The sequence below is a fragment of the Bubalus kerabau genome, chromosome 5 (genome assembly GCF_029407905.1).
Source record: "Bubalus kerabau isolate K-KA32 ecotype Philippines breed swamp buffalo chromosome 5, PCC_UOA_SB_1v2, whole genome shotgun sequence".
NCBI lineage: Eukaryota > Metazoa > Chordata > Mammalia > Artiodactyla > Bovidae > Bubalus > Bubalus kerabau.
In genome coordinates, this window is record NC_073628.1 from 118,669,165 (window position 1) to 118,690,542 (window position 21,378).

Consider the following 21,378-nt stretch of genomic DNA (forward strand, 5'->3'; position numbering starts at 1 on the left):
AATAGGCAAACCACTGTGAAGACATAGATCTCAATTCCTGGAGAAGGTTATGATGCACCGGGAAAAGAGTACGACCTTTTAGTTTTGGGGTGTGCCCATCATTCAAGGACAGGAGCATTAGCTCAAGGCTGGAACCTGGAGAGCAGAAAGGAACCAGCAGTTGGGACACTTAAAAAGGAAGAGGCTAAGCAGAAGGTTAAAAAGAAAAAAACTTTTTTGAAGTTAGAGGAGGAATTTTTAAAATAACTCCTCAGTTCAGTTCAGTTCAGTTCAGTCGCTCTGCCGTGTCCGACTCTTTGCGACCCCGTGGACTACAGCACGCCAGGCCTCCCTGTCATCACCAACACGCAGAGTTTACCCAAACTCATGTCCATCGAGTCGGTGATGCCATCCAACCTTCTCATACTCTGTCATCCCCTTCACCTCTTGCCTTCAATCTTTCCCAGCATCAAGGTCTTTTCCAATGAGTCAGTTCTTCACATCAGGTGGCCAAAATATTAAGAGTTTCAGCTTCACCATCAGTCCTTCCAATGAATATTCAGGACTGATTTCCTTTAGGATGGACTGATTGGATCTCCTTGCAGTCCAAGGGACTCTCAAGAGTCTTCTCCAACACCACAGTTCAAAAGCATCAATTCTTTGGTGCTCAGCCTTCTTTATAATCCAACTCTCACATCTATACACAACTACTGGAAAAACCATAGATTTGACTAGAGTGATCTTTGTTGGCAAAGTAATGTCTCTGCTTTTTAATATGCTGTCTAGGTTTGTCATAGCTTTTCTTCCAAGGAGCAAGCATCTTTTAATTTCATGGCTGCAGTCACCATCTGCAGTGATTTTGGAGCCCCCCCAAAATAAAGTCTGTCACTGTTTCCACTGTTTCCCCATCTATTTCCCATGAAGTGATGGGACCAGATGCCATGATCTGAATTTTTCTGAATGATCATGATCATGATTTTCTGAATATTGAGTTTTAAGCCAAATTTTCACTCTCTTCTTTCCTTTTCATCAAGAGGCTCTTTAGTTCTTCTTCGCTTTCTGCCATAAGGGTGGTGTCATCTGCATATCTGAGGTTATTGATATTTCTCCCGGCAATCTTGATTCCAGCTCGTGCTTCCTCCAGCCCAGCGTTTCTCATGATGTATTCTGCATAGAAGTTAAATAAGCAGAGTGACAATATACAGCCTTGACGTACTCCTTTTCCTATTTGGCCAGTCTGTTGTTCCATGTCCAGTTCTAACTGTTGCTTCCTGACCTGCATACAGATTTCTCAAGAGGCAGGTCAGGTGGTCTGGTATTCCCATCTCTTTAAGAGTTTTCCACAGTTTGTTGTGATCCACACAGTCAAAGGCTTTGGCATAGTCAATAAAGCAGAAATAGATGTTTTTCTGAAACTCTCTTGCTTTTTTGATGATCCAACAGATGTTGGCAATTTGATCTCTGGTTCCTCTGCCTTTAGAAAAAACCAGCTTGAACATCTGGAAGTTCACGGTTCATGTATTGTTGAAGCCTGGCTTGGAGAATTTTGAGCATTACTTTGCTAGTGTGTGAGATGAGGGCAACTGTGCCATAGTTTGAACATTCTTTGGCATTGCCTTTCTTTGGGACTGGAATGAAAACTGACCTTTTCCAGTCCTGTGGCCGCTGCTGCTTTTTCCAAATTTGCTGACATATTGAGTGCAGCACTTTTATAGCATCATCTTTTAGGATTTGAAATAGCTCAACTGGAATTCCATCATCTCCACTAGCTTTGTTCATAGTGATGTTTCCTAAGGCCCACTTGACTTTGCCTTCCAGGATGTTCTGGTTCTAGGTGAGTGATCACACCATCGTGATTATCTGGGTTGTGAAGATCTTTTTTGTATAGTTCTTCTGTGTATTCTTGCCACCTCTTACTATCTTCTGCTTCTGTTAGGTCCATACCATTTCTGTCCTTTATTGTGCCCATTTTTGCATGAAATGTTCCCTTGGTATCTCTAATTTTCTTGAAGAGATCTCTAGTCTTTCCCATTCTGTCGTTTTCCTCTATTTCTATGCACTGAACACTGAGGAAGGCTTTCTTATCTCTCCTTGCTATTCTTTGGAACTCTGCATTCAAATGGGTATATTTTTCCTTTTCTCCTTTGCCTTTCACTTCTCTTCTTTTCACAGCTATTTGTAAGGCCTCCTCAGACAACCATTTTGCCTTTTAGCATTTCTTTTTCCCTGCCAATTTGTATTGGGCACACATTTTGGGCCAGACACAGCACCAAATGCTTTGTGTGTCTCATGGCATTTGCTGCTTTAGCAAATCAACAGCTTAGGTCCTGAGAGTTTCTTCATTTCACAGCAGAGAAAGATGAAGCTTAGAGAAGTTAAATAACTTGCTGAAGGTCGCATGGTTAGCAAGTGGCAAGGAGGCCAAACTGCAGAGCCGGCATTCTTCTGTGGCTGGTGGTCCAGTCCCCAGCTCTGCATGATGCTCTCAAGGGATGCCTGCCTGCGCCAGTGATGACTAGAGAGGAGAGCCACTGCAGTGAAAGCCAAGGCGGTCTGGAGAGCATGCTGGTGACGACATTTCCAGTAATGAAGACAACAGATGAAGTGGAGAGAAGATGAAAAAAGTCACCAAGGGAGGTGGAAGGGTATGAGAGATGAGAACAACACGGAGAGAGGGATGCGCTTTGGCAGGAGAATCCAATGGAGTTACAGCAGCTCAGACTGTGTGGGGAGGGGGATTTGGAGTAAAATGCATGGTGGGCTCATACTCAGATTGTCAGGCAGCCCGGTGAGTCCGCCCAGCCCACCTAGGGTGGGAGCACTGCAGTCTCAGCTAGAGTACCAGTTCGGGTCATAGGCAGGCCGCTGGTAATTAGCACATTCAACCTGACCTAGCCTCCGCACCTTGGTCTGTAAGTGAGGGTGGTCGATCTGATGAACTGTCCCAGGTAGGGTTAGTGCTCCACCCTGGGCTTCCATCACAATCACCAGCCTGCATCACACACAGCTCTCAGTCAATGGCTTTCCATCCTCCTCCTCCTCACCATCACACATCCAGAACTTACCCCAGGCCAAGTTCTATGGTGTCCAGTCCAGTTATCAACTCACATAACCTCTACACCAAGCCCGTTATTAAGCCAGAGGCTGTGGGGTCAGACAGCCTGGGTTCGAATCCTGTGAGACCTTGGAAAAACATGTTAACATCTCAAAGCCCAGGTCTTCTCATCTTGGAGAGTTTAAGTGAAATGACTGTGGTCATTTGGCCTGTGAGGGGTGGAAGGTGGATTTACACACACATCTACATGACTTCAGAGCCCACCCTGCCTGTTGTCCACTCGTGACCATTGGTGGGTCCCACGTTATCACTTCCTCCAAAGGCGAGATGAACAATAACCCCAAATTGGACAGTATGATGAAAGTATGCTCCACCAGGGCAAAGGCACCATTTGGCCCACAGAGCCGGGGATTCTCCAGCAAGACAACATCGGCCACCACCATCTCTGTGTGGTCCACAGAGGCTACCAGGTACCAGCCATAACCTGGAATCAGGCTTGTTTCTTTTCCACAGCTCCGATATCCGCCCTGGGTGTCCCTCCCAGGATGCAGGGGTACCTCACAGAGCAGACAGACACACTCCCGCACCCCGGCCCCAGGACACCATCACACAGCACAGCTGAGTGACCTTGTAGAGTGCACCCTTCCAGGTGACCTTGATCCAAAATGTGTTTGCTTGCATTTCAGAGGCTTCAGAGGACGTGGGAGGGGAACTGAAGCAAAATATGGTACTTAAAATTGCCTGGCATTCCAAGGGAAGATCTCAGTGAGAGATGGGGAAGGAAGGGAGAAAGGCCTGGAAGGGTCTGGACCCAAACAGCAGCACTGTAGCAAAGATGACCCGAAAAGTGTCTTTGAAAGAGGCCTGCCCCCACCCTGGGGATCGCAGCCCTCCTCCTTTCCTTCCCCTCCCCTCTCAGCGCAGCCTATTGCCCCCCTTTTACATTCCCAGGGCCGCCTCTGAGCAAGGCAGGAAGGAGGGTCACTGTGCAAAGAGAAGTTTCATCCTGCAAAAAGGACCCTGAGATGCAGGTGGAAGCCTCCCACCCCCATGACTGCAGGAGCCCCTCCCCTTCCCTGCTGTGTACAGACCGCTGGTCCCGACCTGGCCCACCCTGATCTAGTGACTTAGCTAAGGAAGCTTATGGGACTACAGCAGGGTTTCTTCTTTTCATCTGCATCTTTTCCTCCCCCTTCTATCACCTCCCACCTCCTCCCAGCAAGTCTTTGTTCTGGTCCTCTGCCTGATTCCTCAACATCTTTCCCTGCCTTTTCCCCTTCTCTTCTGTCTTCCATCCCTTTTCGATCCTCCTTCCATCTTTCCCCTTGTCTCTACCAGGACCCTCTCCTTCCCTTCCACTTGTCCATAAACTGCAGTTGGTTAAAATGCAAGATGCTGCTTCATCTCTGAAAGGCTCATAGCCTCCACTGGCTTCTGAGAGTGACCTGCTTTATTAGCTGTGCTTCCTCTGCCCTCCCCCCACCCCCACCCAGCCATATACATCCACCCCTCCTTACCCACCCCTCCCTGGGGCATCCCAGACCCAGTTCCCTCCCCAGTACCCAGAGAAATAGAGTTCCCCCTTCACCACCCCCACAGATTCCAGGCAGCCAGAAAGAGTGACTTCTGAGTCCTGAAGCTATTCTGCCTGGGACTGTGTTCTGGATCGACACACTAGTTAAGTGTGACCTTGAGCAAGATACTAGACCTCTCTGAGGCTCAGTTCTCTCCTCCATGAAATGCAGATTCTAATAGTACCTACCCCGTGAAACTCTTAATACATGTAAAGAGCATGCAGAGTCTGACACCAAGACAGTGATTGCTTCATACATGTTTGTGACCATTATTCCTGTACTTTGCTGGCTTAAGGACTCATTGGACAGAACATAACATGCCTGATGTATACTCATGGCTGATTCACATTGTTGCACGGCAAAAACCAACACATCATTGCAAAGTGATTATCCTCCAATTAAAAAAAAATGCCTAACACGGAAAAACAACCCTGGTAACTTAAAGATGATGGGTGAGAAACAGTTGAGGAAAATGAGAGAGAAACAGGAGGATCCGCCTTTTTCCTTTTTCATTTCATACTGGGTTTTCTCTGTACAACCCTCTAAGAAGTTAAGGTTCTAAAGACATCAGACATGTTTGAAAGTAGTGTCTATCGAGTCGCAGGAAAGGAAAAGCTGGTGACCAGAATTCCTGGAGCATGGGACAGAATTTTGACGTCCTCCCGAGCATGCACAGCATCTCCAAGAACACACCCGTGGCCATACACGCTGCCTGCTGCCGGCACCCTCCCTCTGGTTCTTTGATGCAGGGTGCTTACATAAGAAAAGAAACTGGGTCACTATGAATGATCAGTGCAGCTGGTGCGGCGGGGAGGGGGGCTTAGGTAACAGTTCAAGGTCCAGGAGTCCTGATTTAGCTGGCAGTGGGGGTGGGCTGCAGCCTAACTCAGTCCCCAGGCTTGGAAAAATACAAGATCACAAGAATGATTTTTTTTTTTTTTTAGCTTTGTGTTTGCTAAAGTGTAGTAGTCTCAAAGACCAGAGTCCTCTTGCATCCCTGACCAATTGGGAAAAATAAGCTGGCGCATGGGTCCAAGGTCAGACAGGAGAAGAGAGGAATATACATTTATAAAATCTAGGCTACATACACTAACGGCAAATCAAAACCCCTTTGATTCAGAGCCAAGCTTACTAATTTGAAATTTGTGATGAGAATAGCACCAGGATCAAAGCCTTCCTTTTATGTTATCTACAGAATGAAGGTTTTAAAGCAAATAACTTTGGCTAAGAAGATTTAGGTAGGAAGATTATTTAGAGAACAAACTATTTCCGGTTCTTGACATTTATTGGCAAGCAATTACTATGCTAATTGTACTTCAGTCTTGTGATTAATGTAATTTTCCTCAATGATCTCTACTTTGTTAGTGTATATATAGGAAGATGTTAGATTATGAAGTAGCAGGACTTAGTTGCTAGAATCTTTGAGTCAGGAAGGACATGGGAGATACTACGATCTAGCCCTACACTGAACACTAAGAAATGGTGAGGCCCTGGGTTGCACAGTTCCTCATTCCTAGGATGTGGTCACTAAAGGGAAAAGAGAGCCTGGGTCTTAAAACTTCTAGTCCAGTGTTCCTTCTTATTTTGTCAAGCAGAAACTTAGTCAAGTAACAGAACATGATAGAACCTGTATCTGCAACTATTATAAGAAATTAGCAAGGAATATTTTTTATTAAATATGTGAAAAAGGAGATGTGCCCCAAATAGAGTGAAAGTTTAGCATCCACAAATAACTGTAAAGACAAGAGAAATATTGTCAAATCCCATGTACACAGCCCACAGCTTAAAAGATTTCAAAATTAAGTGTTTGGGAATGCTTGTCTGGCTGGTTTGATAATAACAATTCTGCAAGGACTCTCAAAGAGGGAACATAGCAGATTCACCTGCTGGGCTTTTAAAAACTACCTCCCGCTGAAGAAGATGTGGTACATATATACAATAAATACTACTCAGCCATAAAATAGAACAAAATAATGCCATTTGCAGGAACATGGATGGACCTAAAGATTGTCATACTGAGTGAAGTAAGTCAAAGACAAATCACATAATATCAATTATATATGAAATCTTTAAAAAGGATACAAATGAATTTATGAACAAAACAGAAATAGAGTCACAGAAGTAGGAAACAAACAGATGGTTACCAGGGGCTAAGGAGGGGAGGGATAAATTGCGAGATTGAGATGGATATACATGCTACTATACATAAAAGAGATAATAAGGACCCACTGTGTGACACAGGGAAATCCACCCAATACTCTGCAACAGTCTATACGGGAACAGAATCTAAAAAAAGGCTAGATATATGCATATGTATTACTGACTCACTTTACTGTATGCCAGAAACTAACACAATATTGTAAACAATTATACTCCAATAAAATTAAAAATAAAATCAATACTTTTGTTAATAAATGTTATTTAAATTTAAAAAAAGAAAAGACTACATATCCAGGTAGATTCTCTCACATACATTGAGAGGAAATTGGGACGCTATGAGGAAAGAATGTCAAAACCTCATGTGGCAAGTGGAGGGAGGTATTATGAAATCTAAATAAGCCCACTGGTGAAATAACATGACCCACATCCTACCCACCGAGTTCAACCTCAAGCTGCCTATGGGATCAGGAGCTTACACCATCTCTAGCATATAGGAGTCATAAAAGGCATTTGTTCTCAGTGAATTTAATGTTGGGTTATAACAAAAATAATAATAGTTATTCTTCATGGAGCCTCACTATGCACCAGTCATCATGCATAGCATTTCACAATCACATTTAATTCTCACCATCGCATGGAGGGAGGAGCCTGGTAGGCTACAGTCCATGGGGTCACAAAGAGTCGGACACAACTGAGCGACTTCACTTTCACTTTCATAACTCTACAAGGTAAGTCTAAGCATTCCCCTTTCATAGATGAAGAAAGCGAGGTTTATAGAGGTTACATAATTTACCAAAGGTCACAGCTGGTAAGCAACAGAATGAGTGTCCAATTGCTTTCATTCAAACCTTTTCCAGTGAGCTTTTAATAGCTGCCTTATATATTCCTGGCAGTTCTTCTATAAAGGCTGAATGCACCCATACTCCTGGGTGGGTGAAAGTAAAAATTATAGCAATGTAGAGAGGGTGGCAGGCTTCCCTGGTGGCTCAGCAGTAAGGAACACACCTGCTAATGCAGGAGACATGGGTTCGATCCCTGGGTTGGGAAGATCCCCTGAAGAAGGAAAGGGCGACTCACTCCAGTATTCTTGCCTAGGAAATCCCGTGTACAGAGGAGCTTGGCGGGCTACAGTCCATGGGGTCGGAAAAGAGTTGGACACAGCTTAATGACTTAACAACGACAACAGAGAGGGTAGTAAGGAGGAAGAGAAGTTTCTTTTCCATCCACCTCTAGTTAGAGTATCTCTTTCTAATCTTTATCCTCACTTTATCCAGAAAGTACACCTGCCGTATTTATTTACTGTGAAGACCCTCCACCATGTCTGCTATATATAAGGACTCCGCAACACATGGACGCTGCCCCATTAAATGGATGTGTTGCCTGAGAATCTTGGAGAACTGAAGTCCAGTCTTCAGTGTTTCTCTTGGAAAGCACTAACCACCTGCCCCACCAAGATGTTCCAGGTTCATAGTTTTCCCTACTTGTATTTGAGAGCAGTGTTGCTCAAGCTTCAGTGCACATCAACATTACCAGGGGGCTCGAGAAAAAATGGGCTTCCCTGGTGGCACAGTAGATGCAAGAGATGTGGGTTCCATGTGGGTCGGGAAGATCCCCTGAAGGAGGAAATGGAAACCTACTCCAGCATTCTTGCCTAGAGAATTCCATGGACAGGGGATCCCGGTGGGCTATAATCCCACCAAGTTGCAAAGAGTTGGACATGACTGAGCACACACCCGTATAAAGAAAAAACAGATTACGGGCCCCCACTTGCAGAGATTCTGATTCAGTAGGTATGAGCCAAGACCCAAGAATTTGCCTTTCTCACAAGCTCCCATCAAATCATCCACTGCTGAATCAGCCTTCCATGGATCCAACTTTGAGTTACACTGTTCTAGAACCTTAGGGCTTGGAGAGGAATGAGGGGAGGCCTGTGTGATAAATGGAAATCTGATTATTAAACTGTACATTCTAGAGCTAAAGGCCACTTGGACGAACAAGTGTGGAATTTCGTGAGCTGATAATTTTAGTGTCTGCTTGTTTGGGGTTTTCTGCTCGGGTGCCATGTGACCAGGTCACATCATTATTTTTCTGTATCTCAATCATTATCCCAAAGGGGCTAATTTTTTCATTAAACTAAAAGCTTCTTTACTGATCTCCTTTGCTCAGAGATGAAGACTAACTCTGCAAATGTAAAAGAGCTTTCAATTATACTGTTCCATGAACCTAGCTTTCCCTGGGCCTGGTGGGGACAGGTCAGTCTGGACCCTTCATGCTCTGCAAACAATGAAACAAAGACAAGGACCAAACAGAGACCCAGGATGGGGAGCTCTGTCATCCAGGTTGGGGATCAGGCTACAAGAAGTGAGAGGAGGGGAAAGGAACACAGTCTCCACCTTCACCTTAAAACTGGAATGAATTTCAACTTTTATATCAAAAAAAAAAAAAGGAGGGAGGGACAGAGGGAAGGAGAGAGAATCAATTCAGAGTTAAGGACTGAATGTCCTACTAAAAGCTGGACAAATAACGAGCATATGTCTGAACCTCATGAGGAATAAAAGCAGAAGATACACAATTCTGTACTCTCCAGCAACCTGTCAGAGAAGATTTCCCACAAGCCGGGAGGCTTCATTCTCCCAGGTCTGAACTGCAGAGGTGGGCGCACGCACACACCCCCCCAGGGACAGACTACGAGCACACTCACAGGCACCAAGTCTAATTGTCACTGGTTGAACAGGAAAAAGATGCCAAATTAACGCACATTAGAAATCCCTCTCTATCTAATGAAGCCATCAGCAATTTCAATTTCATTTTTCATTTGTTGGTTAAAAAAAAAAGAGCACTTAGCAAATAGTTATCTCCTAGACCGCCATGGGTTCTTCTTCAGCTCTGTACTACATTTGTAAGCAAATGTAATTGGAAATAAAACTGCTTCAAGTATTTGTGTCCTGGCTTTTTTTATTCTACGGTTTAAGATTTAGTAGAGTTCTTTTTTGCCTGAGATGTCAACCCATGAGGTGCATCCCTGTCCAGTGGGATCCTGCCAAGGAGAGAAGGCTTCATAACACAGGTGGCCTCGCCTCTTATCTGCTTGCTCAAGCCATTTCACCTCTAAAGCACTTTTATATAACCCTGCAGGCAGTGCTGACTCAAACCACCTGCCGTAGGTGACGAGTGATTGCCAATCCTGGTGGTTGCTGTAGACAGCCTCCTAGAACAACAGGGCAGAGCTCAATCCAGCCCTCTTGAGTCCAGAGCTTTCACTGTAGAGATGAGGAAACAGATTTTCCAAGAGAATGAAGGATTCCATCAAGGCCATCCAGCTATTTAGCAGTAGAGCTGGGTCAAAATTGAGAGGTCTGACTACCAGTTAGTGTGAGCAGAAACACGCTGCTGCCGCTGCTGCTGCTGTTGCAGCTAAGTCGCTTCAGTCGTGTCTGACTCTGTGCGACCCCATAGACAGCAGCCCACCAGGACCCCCCATCCCTGGGATTCGCCAGGCAAGAACACTGGAGTGGGTTGCCATTTCCTTCTCCAATGCATAAAAGTGAAAGGTGAAAGTGAAGTCGCTCAGTCGTGTCCGACTCGTAGCGACCCCATGGACTTCAGCCCACCAGGCTCCTCCATCCATGGGATTTTCCAGGCAGAAGTACTGGAGTGGGACGCCATTGCCTTCTCCGAGCAGAAACACGCTCCCCTATTAAATGGAACAAATCTCTAAACCAGGGGTCCCCACCCTCTGAGATCTAATGCCTGATGATCTGAGGTGGAGCTGATGTAATAACAATAGAAATAAAATGCAGTAAATGTCCTGTACTTGGATCATCCCCAAAACAACCCCTCCACCCATCCCTTCACTCCAGTCTATGGAAAAATTGTCTTCCATGAAACCAAAGTGGCAACCTGGTGCCAAAAAGGTTGGGCACCGCTGTTCTAAACCAAAAGCAGCCCCTCTGCTCTGGATTGGTAAGGACCTCTAACACAGATTAGGTAGCATTTAAGAGGAACACTGGATGCCAAGATCCTATGTGAAATCTTGAACTCCCCCCGAGCCCCCCCGAGTTTTAGCACACTGCCTGTATCTTTATTGTCTGTAGGCATGTTTGTTTTCTCAGAAGGCTGCATTCTCCACCAGGGAAGGACAGTCTGGTTCATCTTGCAGCCCCCTGCCCATCAGCAACTTAGCATAGATATTGTCCATAATGAGGACTCGGTTCACCTTTTGGAGAGAATGAAAACATCCAGGCAGGGCAAGATGGCAGAGATGCTCTGTTGACTGAGAATGGGAACAAGAACAATTATCTGAGTTTTCTGAAATAGAATATGCAGGGAGGACAGCTGCCTGGAGAATTACCAGCCAGTGTGTTCTAGACCAACACAAGTGTTCCTGGAGCCCAGTCATTCAATCATTCTCTTTTCTTTTTAGGACATTTTGTTGTTTAAATTCCTGTGCACCTCTGATCAACTGCTGTCCCTCCTAAGAGAGCAGCACACATGTAATCCCTTTGGAAAAGCTTAATCAGGCCTAATTGAGTCATAATACTAACCCAAATTAATTAGACTTTTAGAAAGTTGCCAACACTCTTGGAGGTAGGCTGGGCTCTGACCCTCCACAGATTCACGGGGGGTAAGTTTTCAAGTTTTAAAACCTTGAAATTCTGCCAGAAGCCCCTAAATGAAAGTCCCTTGCTTCTCAAAGACATTCACTCCGTCGGCTTTTTATTTCCATAGTAAAAAAAATAAATGAAAATGCACATCAGATTCCAAGAAGAATCACAGAACTTCAAAGTTCAAAAAGCCTATTTCTGTACTTTTTTTTTTTTTTTTTTTTTACAAAGAGGCAATCTGGTGTCAGCTTGTAACCCCTTAGTGGAATCTCCCTCTCAGAAAATTGTTATTTCATTCCTGGAAACCCAAAGTACCTGTGACAGAAGCAGAACCAAGTGTCTTTAGCTCTAAAAGTCATTGAATCAAACAAATACAATTAAACCTCTCAATCTCTGGGTCTTACCACTAAAGAAATCCAAATATACCCTGAGCATCCATCCACTAGCTTTAGTACCATAAACTCTGTCTGTAAAGGCTTCTCATTAATCATCGGCAGCAAAATTTGCAGTCTTATTCTCAAGGCATGTTTATTTCTCATTTGAGAAAAATTCTTTTAAAATTCCATTCTTAAAAAAATTCCACCATATTCTCACAAAACACCTTTGCATAGAGAACCCCAAAATCATCTAAAGGTGACCTCTCGTGAAGATTCTCACACCCGGGTGACAGGTGGCACACAGGTATTTCCATCCCGATTTAAGAATGAGGAAACAGCCTCAGGGACTTAAACTGAGTCAGTCATGAGGCTGAAATAGAAACCAAACTTCAAGATGACCTTGAGTCAAATCCAGCCAGAAAAGGAGTAAGTTGATAGCGACACTTGTTTAGCCGCCTAACGTCACTCCAGAAAATAAGTCAGAACTGCCGCATAAAAAACGACCATTGCTGTCAAATCCTAAGTATTATCGCGCATACGCCATTGCTTTGGCAAATTCACCACAGAAGTTTGCTGTTTGGGGTTACAGCCATATGTTATACTTGCTGTATCTCCTCTGCTTTATTTTCCTTCCTAACTGTAATCCATAGAGCACTAAAATGACTATTTGTCTCACAAAATTACTCATTACAATATGTGCTTATTCTTAAATTTTGCATTTCTCTTTAAAAACTATTCAAAAGCATTTGTTAATTAGTATTAGAACCAAGGATATGGTTAGAAGGAACTGCTCCTCTAGATGAAAGCAAAGTCACTTTTAAAGACATTTTCTAAAGACTGAGCAAGCCCATCAAGGCCATCAACTATCTGGTAGCCGAGCTGGGTCAGAATCCAGAAAACAAGTATATACCAGCCAATGCCCTTCACTTCGCAGTGCAAAACCGTGTTCCACACTCCATGCCAAAAGCTTCCCTCCTGCTCCCAGATCAATCAGGATTCCTAATACCAACAAGACGAATTTACAGGGAGCACTTAATGCCTGTGTAAAACCTTCCTTTCTCCTCAAAAGACCCTTCCATCTTCTTCACCTCTGCTTTCCTACTTCCATGTTTTTCATGCCACTAGGACGTGAAGCCCAGGGAACTTGGACTTGCTTACGGTGAGAAAAAAAGCAAGAGCTGAAAAGTCCGGCTCCCATCAAAATGCCCTTCCTATGAAAATGCACAACTCTTTCTGTCTTTGTGGCAAGCAGAAGGCATATGAGATGAGGCAAGGGGGCAACAGAAGAGGAAAGATACCAGAAGTGTGTACTAATAAAACTTATGGCAAGTTGAGGGTATAATACAGCTGGGGTAGTAAAGCCCCCAAATAAGGAGGGATAAGAAAACTCAAAACTCTGCCAACCCAAGTCAATAACAAAATGCACAAAATATTCTTTTGACTGATGAGTAACCCCAGGCTCTCCAGTGACTTGGGGGGAGGTCATTTAATTTTATAAAGCAAGATCTGCATGGAATCTAGACTTTCATTCCCAAAGAACCCATCACTCCAACTCTCTAAGTCAAATTTATTCTTGGTAAAGTTGCTGAGACATGAAGGCTTCTTGGGACCAAACTTTCAGCTCAGAAAACAGAAAATAAGAGCCCTCTTCCCAGAGCATTTAAATTATGTTTTCTTGTCTATACTCAGGCTCTCTGAGGGTGCAGGCTGGAGCTGTCTGGACCACCAGGCACAGTACCTAGATCATGGTGGGTTCATCTTTTACAAAATGAATGATTTGCTGAGACACGATAAAGCCTGAATTTTACTTACACTTATGGGAGAGAAGCACATCAAAGGAATCTGCCCACCTTGTAGCTTCTTCTGTGGATAGTCTCCTAGGAAAGAAGAAACATCTGTCTTGAATCTTTCTGCAATGACCTCTCCTTCAGCCACCACTGAGATTTGCTCATGAGAACAACAAAACAATGGAGGGCAAATGAAGACCACGTTTGGACTCCTGTAATCCTGTTGCTAGAAATGTACACATTCTTAAGTAGCTGATAGAAAAATCTCAGAATTGGGATTCCGTAAGTTTAATAAGTTGGCTTTAAGTCTAAAAAGCAAAACTAAGAAAGTATATCCTCTAAAGATGCCACTGTAGGGGAATTCCCTGGCAACCCAGCAGTTAGGACTCAGTGTTCTCATTCCCAAGAGCCCAGGTTCAATCCCTGGAAGGGAAACTAAGATCCCATAAGCTGCACAGGGCAGCCAAAATAAATTAAAAGCAAAATTTAAAAAATAAGAAAACAGATGCCATTGTAAGCCAACCATGAAAGTTAAAGTGTTAGTTGCTCAGTCATGTCTGACTCTTTGTGACCCCCCGCCACAATCCTCTGTCCATAGAATTCTTCAGGCAAGCATACTGGAGTGGGTTACCATTTCCTTCTCCAAGGGATCTTAACGGCCCAGGGATCAAAACCTGCATTGCAGGTGGATTCTTTACCATCTGAGCGACCAAGCCAACTATACCTCTCCTTAATAAATTAGTTAATTAACATACCACAATCACAACGAAAAGAAGCTGGACTTGGAAACAAAAGTGAGGCTGAGTTCCTGACTCCATCTCTTACTGTCAACTTTGTTTCCTCACCTCTTTAATGGGGTTAAAGGCACCCATCACAGCACCCCATGAGGGTTAAATGAGCTACCGTCTGTGACGTCATTTAAGACAGTGCCTGCGCAGAGAATAGGTACTGAAACCAGATCATCTCAACCTAAGCAGATTTTTAAGAGTAGATTTGAGTGTTTCCAAACTGAGAAGCTCAGGTTGACAATTAAGTAGAACAAAGAAGTATTCTTTACTGCAGCTTTATAAGAGTGGTGCTTAATATGGCTTTCTTAGGAGAAAAAGGAGGGTCCCTATTCTGAAGCCATACGCTTTGAAAAGGAAAATAACATTCTTTCACTTGTGTTCAAAGATAGAAAAGAAGCCACCAAGAGACTGGAAGTTATTGTCACTCGGCTCATCTCTTCAGCCATCTACCAGAGAAGAAGGGGTTGTATAGTCCCAGTGTGAGCATCCCATGGCCGACACTCCAGGGATGCAGTGTGTCCGTATAACTCACTTCAGAGCACGGTTGGGTTTGTCGGGAAGAATGGCTGTGAAATCGCTACAAGAGTCAGACTTGTGAGACAGGCATCCCAGTCGAGTCCTCATCCCTTTGTTCCTGCAACAAACACAGGGGCAGAAAGATGGGGAACCGTCATGAAAATAACTGTCAGCCCCCAAAGGGGAGCTGCTGTGGCAGAGGCCAGCCCCGCCCCGCTCCCATCCTTCCCCAGGTGGCCCCTGAAGATTTCATGAGCGAGAGGAGAAACACCAAGAGGATCAAGGGCAGTACTCACTCCCTATCTTGACGACCGGAATAGTAATAGGCCCCCTAGCCCTAGAGGCTTAACGCTTTTTAAAGCTGACATGCAAGTTGATGGTAAGTCAATGAAGGTCATTAGCTTGGAAGAATTTCTAAATTAGGATTCTCTGTGGGGAAAGGAAATACAGTGATGGCAAAGTAACAATCCACATTTTGCTCTCCCTCTAGGAGGGCCAAGTAGCAGCAGCAGCAGCGATAACTCCTGACTGCAGCGCCCCAGTGATAGCCACACAGAGAGCAGAGAGATGCTCGAGTGACACAGTGATGCCTGTCACAGGATCTCAGAGCACACAGTAGGGACCTTCAGGGCAGGTCAATTCTACCTCAGGTCCTTCCCATTCATCCCACAAACCTGAGGATAGACATGAATGGTGACAGACCAGAGGACTGATGCCTGCAGGTGGGAAGCAGAAGCAGTGGGTACAATCAGCAGCTAAGAACCAGGGTACCCTCTGTTAGCAATGTCACTTAACTAAGTTTTCATACACTTATTTGTATTTTGGCTAATCTCAATCAACACATTTAAAATTTTAACATGCGTGCTTAAATTTCTCATATTTTTTATTTTCTTAGGGACCTGACACTTTGCAGTTATTTGTTGTGGCAGCTCCAAGAGAAATGAAGCTAATACCTCTTTCGGACTCTCAATATTAGCCCCCTTTGACCTTTCAGTGAGATTGGAAAATTACAGCCCTGAGAGATACCTATTTGTGTACATAAAATTTTATTGGAATCTTATTTATTGGAAACACCCTGCTTGTTTATATATGGTCTGAAGCTGTTTTCGAACATAAGGGCACAGTTGGGTGGTTGAGGATGGACTGTATGGCCGATGAAGTTGACAATATTTACTCCCTGGATCCTGATAGATTAAGTTCATTGACCCCTGACCTCTAACCATGACCACTCCTTGGATGGAGGGCAAAGGTAAGAGGGAGGAGTTTGGGATGAGCAGGACTTAAAAGTGGCTGATAAAAGGGGACCGCCATGTACACACTGGTGACAATTTGCCCTGGAAATAGTCCAAGAAGACGTTATTCTCCTTGTTAAAAGGAACTTCTTCCATCCTGGTTTCCCTTCCTCATTTTCACAAATCATGGACCTGGGCACAGTTGTGAGATCCAATTCAAGCTCTTTTACTTCAAATGGGTTTTCATCTCTGACCCCGGTCATTGTTCACAGACATCTCATCCGGCAAACGTCTACGGGGATGGTATTACCTTCGCGGGGGTGGACAACACATGCACAGCCCATCTCCAAGGAGCCTTTTAAGGCCAGAACATCCAAGGCCCCAGAAATATCTCCTCTCCTGCACGCCCTGTGCCCCCAGCTCTCATCTCAGCCAGGCTCACTGTAAAGCCATCGATTTCCTTGCATTTCAAAACATGGCTACAGCCATTCTCTCTCCCTCAACAGTGAGCATGTCATGTCCACTCGCTCTTACAAATCACAGGGTGTCCCAGCACCAGGCTATTGGAGCAACTGGATTAAGGGCCCTTGAATCATCACATTCCATGAATTCAAGTGCAGGTCCTGCCCAGGCTGCACCACAGGCCAGAACCAACTCAGAGTGAGTTGGCTCATTCCTCGGTGCCTCAGAAACATCAGTCAGTGAATAGTCAGGTCAATGCCCCCAAAAGAGCAATTAAGAGGACTTCAGTAAGTGGCAAATCCATGCAAGCCATCTAACAAGGTTTAGCAGGGGCCAGTGTAAAGGGTGCTGCTTGTTACCAAGACAACAGTGAGTCTTCCAAATAGTTTGCAAAAATCTTCCATAAAATATCCTTTGGGGCAAAATAGTTCTGACTTTCTATCTTGTCTAATTGAGACTTAACCTTTTCATTAGGTCTGAAATAACAGGAGCAGAAGCAAGAGTCAAAGGTTAAGGCTACTTTAAAAACAAAGGACTTGCCCTCATCTTTCTTCTCTATCCCAGTAACAAAGAGAGACCCTAAATGGTTCAATACAAGCTCATGCACAGTCCCACCCTCTGAGTCCCACCCTGTAGGGCAGGGCTTGGTGCTAAGGCAGGTTCTGCTTGCAAGGCCCCAACTCTGCAAGAAGCATCCAGGCAAACACAGCACAGTCCACACAGGAGGCCTGGGGGATGGAGGCCAGTGATCCACCCACAGGATTAGAAGGTTTGGGGCTGGCTCAGACAGCAGGGCAGGTGGGAAGGTGGAAAAAGAGGAAAGAAAGATGAGAAGACATGTTAGCATCAGTTACCTGCGTGGCATCAGTAAAGCGGCCATACGGGCGCCCACTTATGGTTAACCCTCTGGCTGATGTGCAGGGACGACAGGGCGGGAGATAAGACTGCAGGGCTCAGGGATTTACCCTTTCACGTCCTCTCACCTAAAATCAAAGAATCTGCTGTAAGAGGGGGCCCCCCTCTCTGACTGCACTGCACGTCCTAGCAGGTGACCGTCTGCCAAGGAAATACCTCCCCACACACCCCTGTCCCCCACGAACGTCTGCTGGTCCTGACCAAGGGTGACCAACCAGGGTGGATGAGGATCAGGTGTTGGGTGGCTTCACATTGCTGCCTGGTGGTCGGGAGTCCCTGCTTCCCCGGCTACTGACCATCAGCGTAAAGTGGGACACGAGCCCCTCCCTGGGGAGGAAGGCACAGCATCGCAAGCCCAAGATGACTGTTCCCTATGTCTTACTCGAGTGGGGCCCAAGTGACCAGCCAGCCCTGGGTGGGGGAGGAGGGGTCAGCGCTTGCTCCAGAATCCTTTGATTGGCTGTTTCTCACCTCCCTCCAAGGGGACCTGTCCCGGAGGTGGGAGTGCCGGAGCCCGGGGAGCGCGTGAGCGGGAGGAAGGTTGGAAGAACTCCAAGGGAGGCTCGTCAGGCACTGTCACCGCTCAGGTTTGCTCCTTTGCAGGGATCACAGGCACAGGCTGAAGAAATGAATATGCAAGTCACTCTCTCCATCCCAGATGGAGACTGCCTGACCTTCCACAGTTTGGGGACTGGCCTGTCCCTGACCTGAAGCAGGAAGCACATCAGGGAAACGGGGATCTCCAGGTAGAGGCCTGATTGACTTGATCCCCTCTCTCTCCTGGGGGGTCCCACTCTCAGGGCATCAAACCCTTTGTTCCCACAGACAAAACTGATAGGAAGAAACACGTGAGGAGAGCAGCCTATCCATTAAGGGTTCCCCTGGGAACCCTGACACCAAACATAGAATCCATTTTCAAAGAAACCTAATTTAGATAGATACAGCCCCAGCAAGATCTACGCAGGTTAAATTATTTTGATATCACCGGAACATTTCACCAATACTTAAAAAAAAAAAAAAAACCTTCTCTCATACTACTATAATTAAACAAATTAAAAGACTACTTTCTTAAAACTGGAAGGGAAAAGAATTAGACTTTGTGTGCAGGGGACTGAGCTACGGCTGTGTTCCTGGCAGGGACGTTTCCTCAATCTTTGCCCTAACAGTGCGTATACCTGCTAGCGCAGAAGTCAGGAAATCAAAGTCCTTCACAGCCATAAGCGTCACCAGGAATCATTACTTGCGGTATCTTAGCCTCATTTTCATTGACTTGTGGGTTAGAGCCCCAGAGGAGGGGGACCCCCAGGCCAGGAGCCTTTATTAGCTTGGAGCCGAGCAGAATCAGGTACTACCACCCACAGTCACAGCAGGCAAGGTCACCTGGGCGGTGTCACCTGGCCTTTGTCCCTGCCCTGCGGCTCTTCGGTCCCACCACCATCCATGCCGGCTTCCCAAGGCTGCTTAGACTTCTGCCTCTCTCTCTTCTGCATCCAACACTGGCCACTATTGCCCTTTAAACCCCTCCACTGCCCCTTATATCAGCTTAGAGTCAAGTATGTAAGAGTTTGCAGGATACCCTGACCCCACCTTTCTCATTCATCCCAGCACCTAGGGGCTCTCACCCTACTTGGCCCTCAATTTATAGAAGAGTTTGGGGTTACCCAGAGCCCAGGAAGGTCAAAGGTATGATGGTACCATGGTCCATGTGCCCTAATAAGTGGGCATCGAGTTACAGGTGACTCTGGGGCAGACAGGCTGAGACACATTAGAAAGTGAGGATACTCAAGGGGAAAGAAAAAAAAAAAAAGGTTAAAAGCGAAGAGCAAAGATTTATAAAGAGGGAAGAGGAACTAAGAGCCTCAGCGGGAAGAAAGCAATCAATATGCATGGAGAGGCAGGTTAATTAAATATGGATAATGCAATCAGCTCACACGGGCACCCCAGAGAGGAAAGAGAGTAACCCAAGCGATACTCACTGTCTTTGACCAGTCCTCATGGCCTGCGCGTCTTTGCCAACAGGATGGTCAGAGAGGCTGCGGGTAAGGAGCTCTGAGGAAAGAGTAGATCTTTCTCTTAGCAGTCAAATCCTTGGCGGGTGAAGGGCATGTGTGCATGAACACGGAAGCACACTTGCGCACGCACACACACACATATCCACATGCCTGCATGCACAACACACCTCCCACCACTTGAGCCAGGCAGCAAGCGGCCCCGCTGAAAGCTCTTCTCTCTGCTTGTCACATTCGGTAAATACTGAAGCAGCCTACACCCAGCGGGCGGCGGCTCAGCTCCCGGGCACAGGCTGCACACCCATCCTCATTGGCAGGATGCAGGAGGTGCCCCTGAGTGGAGCTTGCCTGGCACTCCTCCTGCATCTCCGTCTTCAGCCTCACTAACCTGCTTCACTGCTCCTCTGGCTGCAGCTCAGCAGCTCAGGGAGAAGTTCCCACAGCCCAGAGCTGCCTCCCTCAGCACCCAGAGGCTGCCCAGGGGGGCAGCGAAGCTGGAGGTATTAACTCTTTCCCGCCACCAGTGAGCTGAAAATGAAGGGTTTGGGTGGGGGGTGGGGGGCGTCTTCTAATGAGCTCTGCTGCTGGCTGAAGGCTGGTTGCTGCTTAGGGAGCAGGGAGCATAAAGATTTTGCCCCCAGACAGCTGCTGACAGCAGGAGCCAAGCCGAATCAAATCTCCTAATGAACCAGGAGGAGGGGGGCTGTCTTGCTGGGTGTGATGTGATGTGATAAATGCAGAGAGCAAGAAAGCTATGGGGCAGGTCACACATCTAAATTCCACCCCCTTTCTCCCAATTTCTATTGTGCCGCACTGCCAAGCCACACCACACAGTGCTGAAATTATCCCCCTCTGCCACAGCTCAGCTGTCCCTCTTACCCCACAGCGGCGTTGGTCCCCCCCAATCCATCCCAGTCCCCAGAACCAACCACACCACTCCTCACTTCTTAATGAGAAATCTCCACCTCCCCAGACTTGTACATTTCCAAATCGATGCTCTTGCCTCTCACCTGGGTTTCCCTACACTGGAAATTCACCCCTCTCTCTCATCCATCACCTAGCAACTTCCCCCGACTTGCATTTGTCACGGAATGAGACTTTTCCCTTTGTTCTGCCCAATCCGCACACTATCTCTATTTTTCTATCTTCTACAGTCTTTTTTTTTTTTTCCTTTCAAATCGCCTTACCCACATGGATCTTCACACTGCCCGGTTCAGTTTCACAAGGAGGACTCTCTCTTCCTGCTTGCCCTAGTACAGTAATTCTCCGAGCGTGGTCCCTGGACCAGCAATGTCAGCATCACCTGGGAATGTGTTCGAAATGTAAAGTCTTAGGCCCCACCCCCAGACCTACAGAATTGGAGACTCTGGGGATGGGGCCGGCCTTCCGGGTGATTCCAATGCATGCTCAAGTTTACGAACCGCTGCCCTGGGATAAAGCTTACTTACCTTCTTTCTCCTCATTCCACTCCAGGTCTCTAAGGCACCGCCTCCTGCTCCCACCCAGGAACTAGCTCCCAATGCACCTAGACTTTGCTACAAATCATTCCTGAAACCCAGAAAGCATCACTCGCTGGAGATATCAGCAGATATCACTATGGAAAGTGATGCTTTTATTCTAAAGATACCAAACTCTTTGTTGACCCGTTCCCAATGTAGAAAGCATTGTCATGTGTTGTCACTCAACAATCCCTTGCCACAGTCAAGAGACAGTGACACAGATCAGAGAACTGAGGGTAGAAAAGGTGACCTGCCTTTTTCAAAGTGACACCACGCGTCAGCAGCACTTCAAGGACCAGAACTTGCTTCCTTATGACTTTTAGAGCAGAGCTTTTTCTACTACGTCACACCAGAACGCAGTCTTTCCTGGCAGATCTATTGGTGCATAGCCTGGACCCTCGCAGTGCAATGACTCTGCCGC

General features: G+C 46.0%; 1 protein-coding gene across 3 annotated transcripts in view; it reads right to left on the bottom strand.

The window, feature by feature from the left end:
• The window catches only part of RGS8 (regulator of G protein signaling 8), a 59,246-nt gene that overhangs the window by 13,512 nt on the left and 24,356 nt on the right, over positions 1-21,378 (bottom strand). For all 3 annotated transcript variants that reach the window (XM_055582882.1, XM_055582883.1, XM_055582881.1), the window contains exons 3-8: positions 20,646-20,761; positions 19,426-19,498; positions 17,921-18,068; positions 17,389-17,517; positions 14,857-14,958; positions 13,562-13,626 (exon numbers count right to left, since the gene is read on the bottom strand). In XM_055582882.1, coding sequence (XP_055438857.1) covers positions 13,562-13,626; positions 14,857-14,958; positions 17,389-17,414 — 193 coding nt within the window. In that variant the 5' untranslated portion in view covers positions 17,415-17,517; positions 17,921-18,068; positions 19,426-19,498; positions 20,646-20,761. The remainder of the gene's footprint in view (positions 1-13,561; positions 13,627-14,856; positions 14,959-17,388; positions 17,518-17,920; positions 18,069-19,425; positions 19,499-20,645; positions 20,762-21,378) is intronic.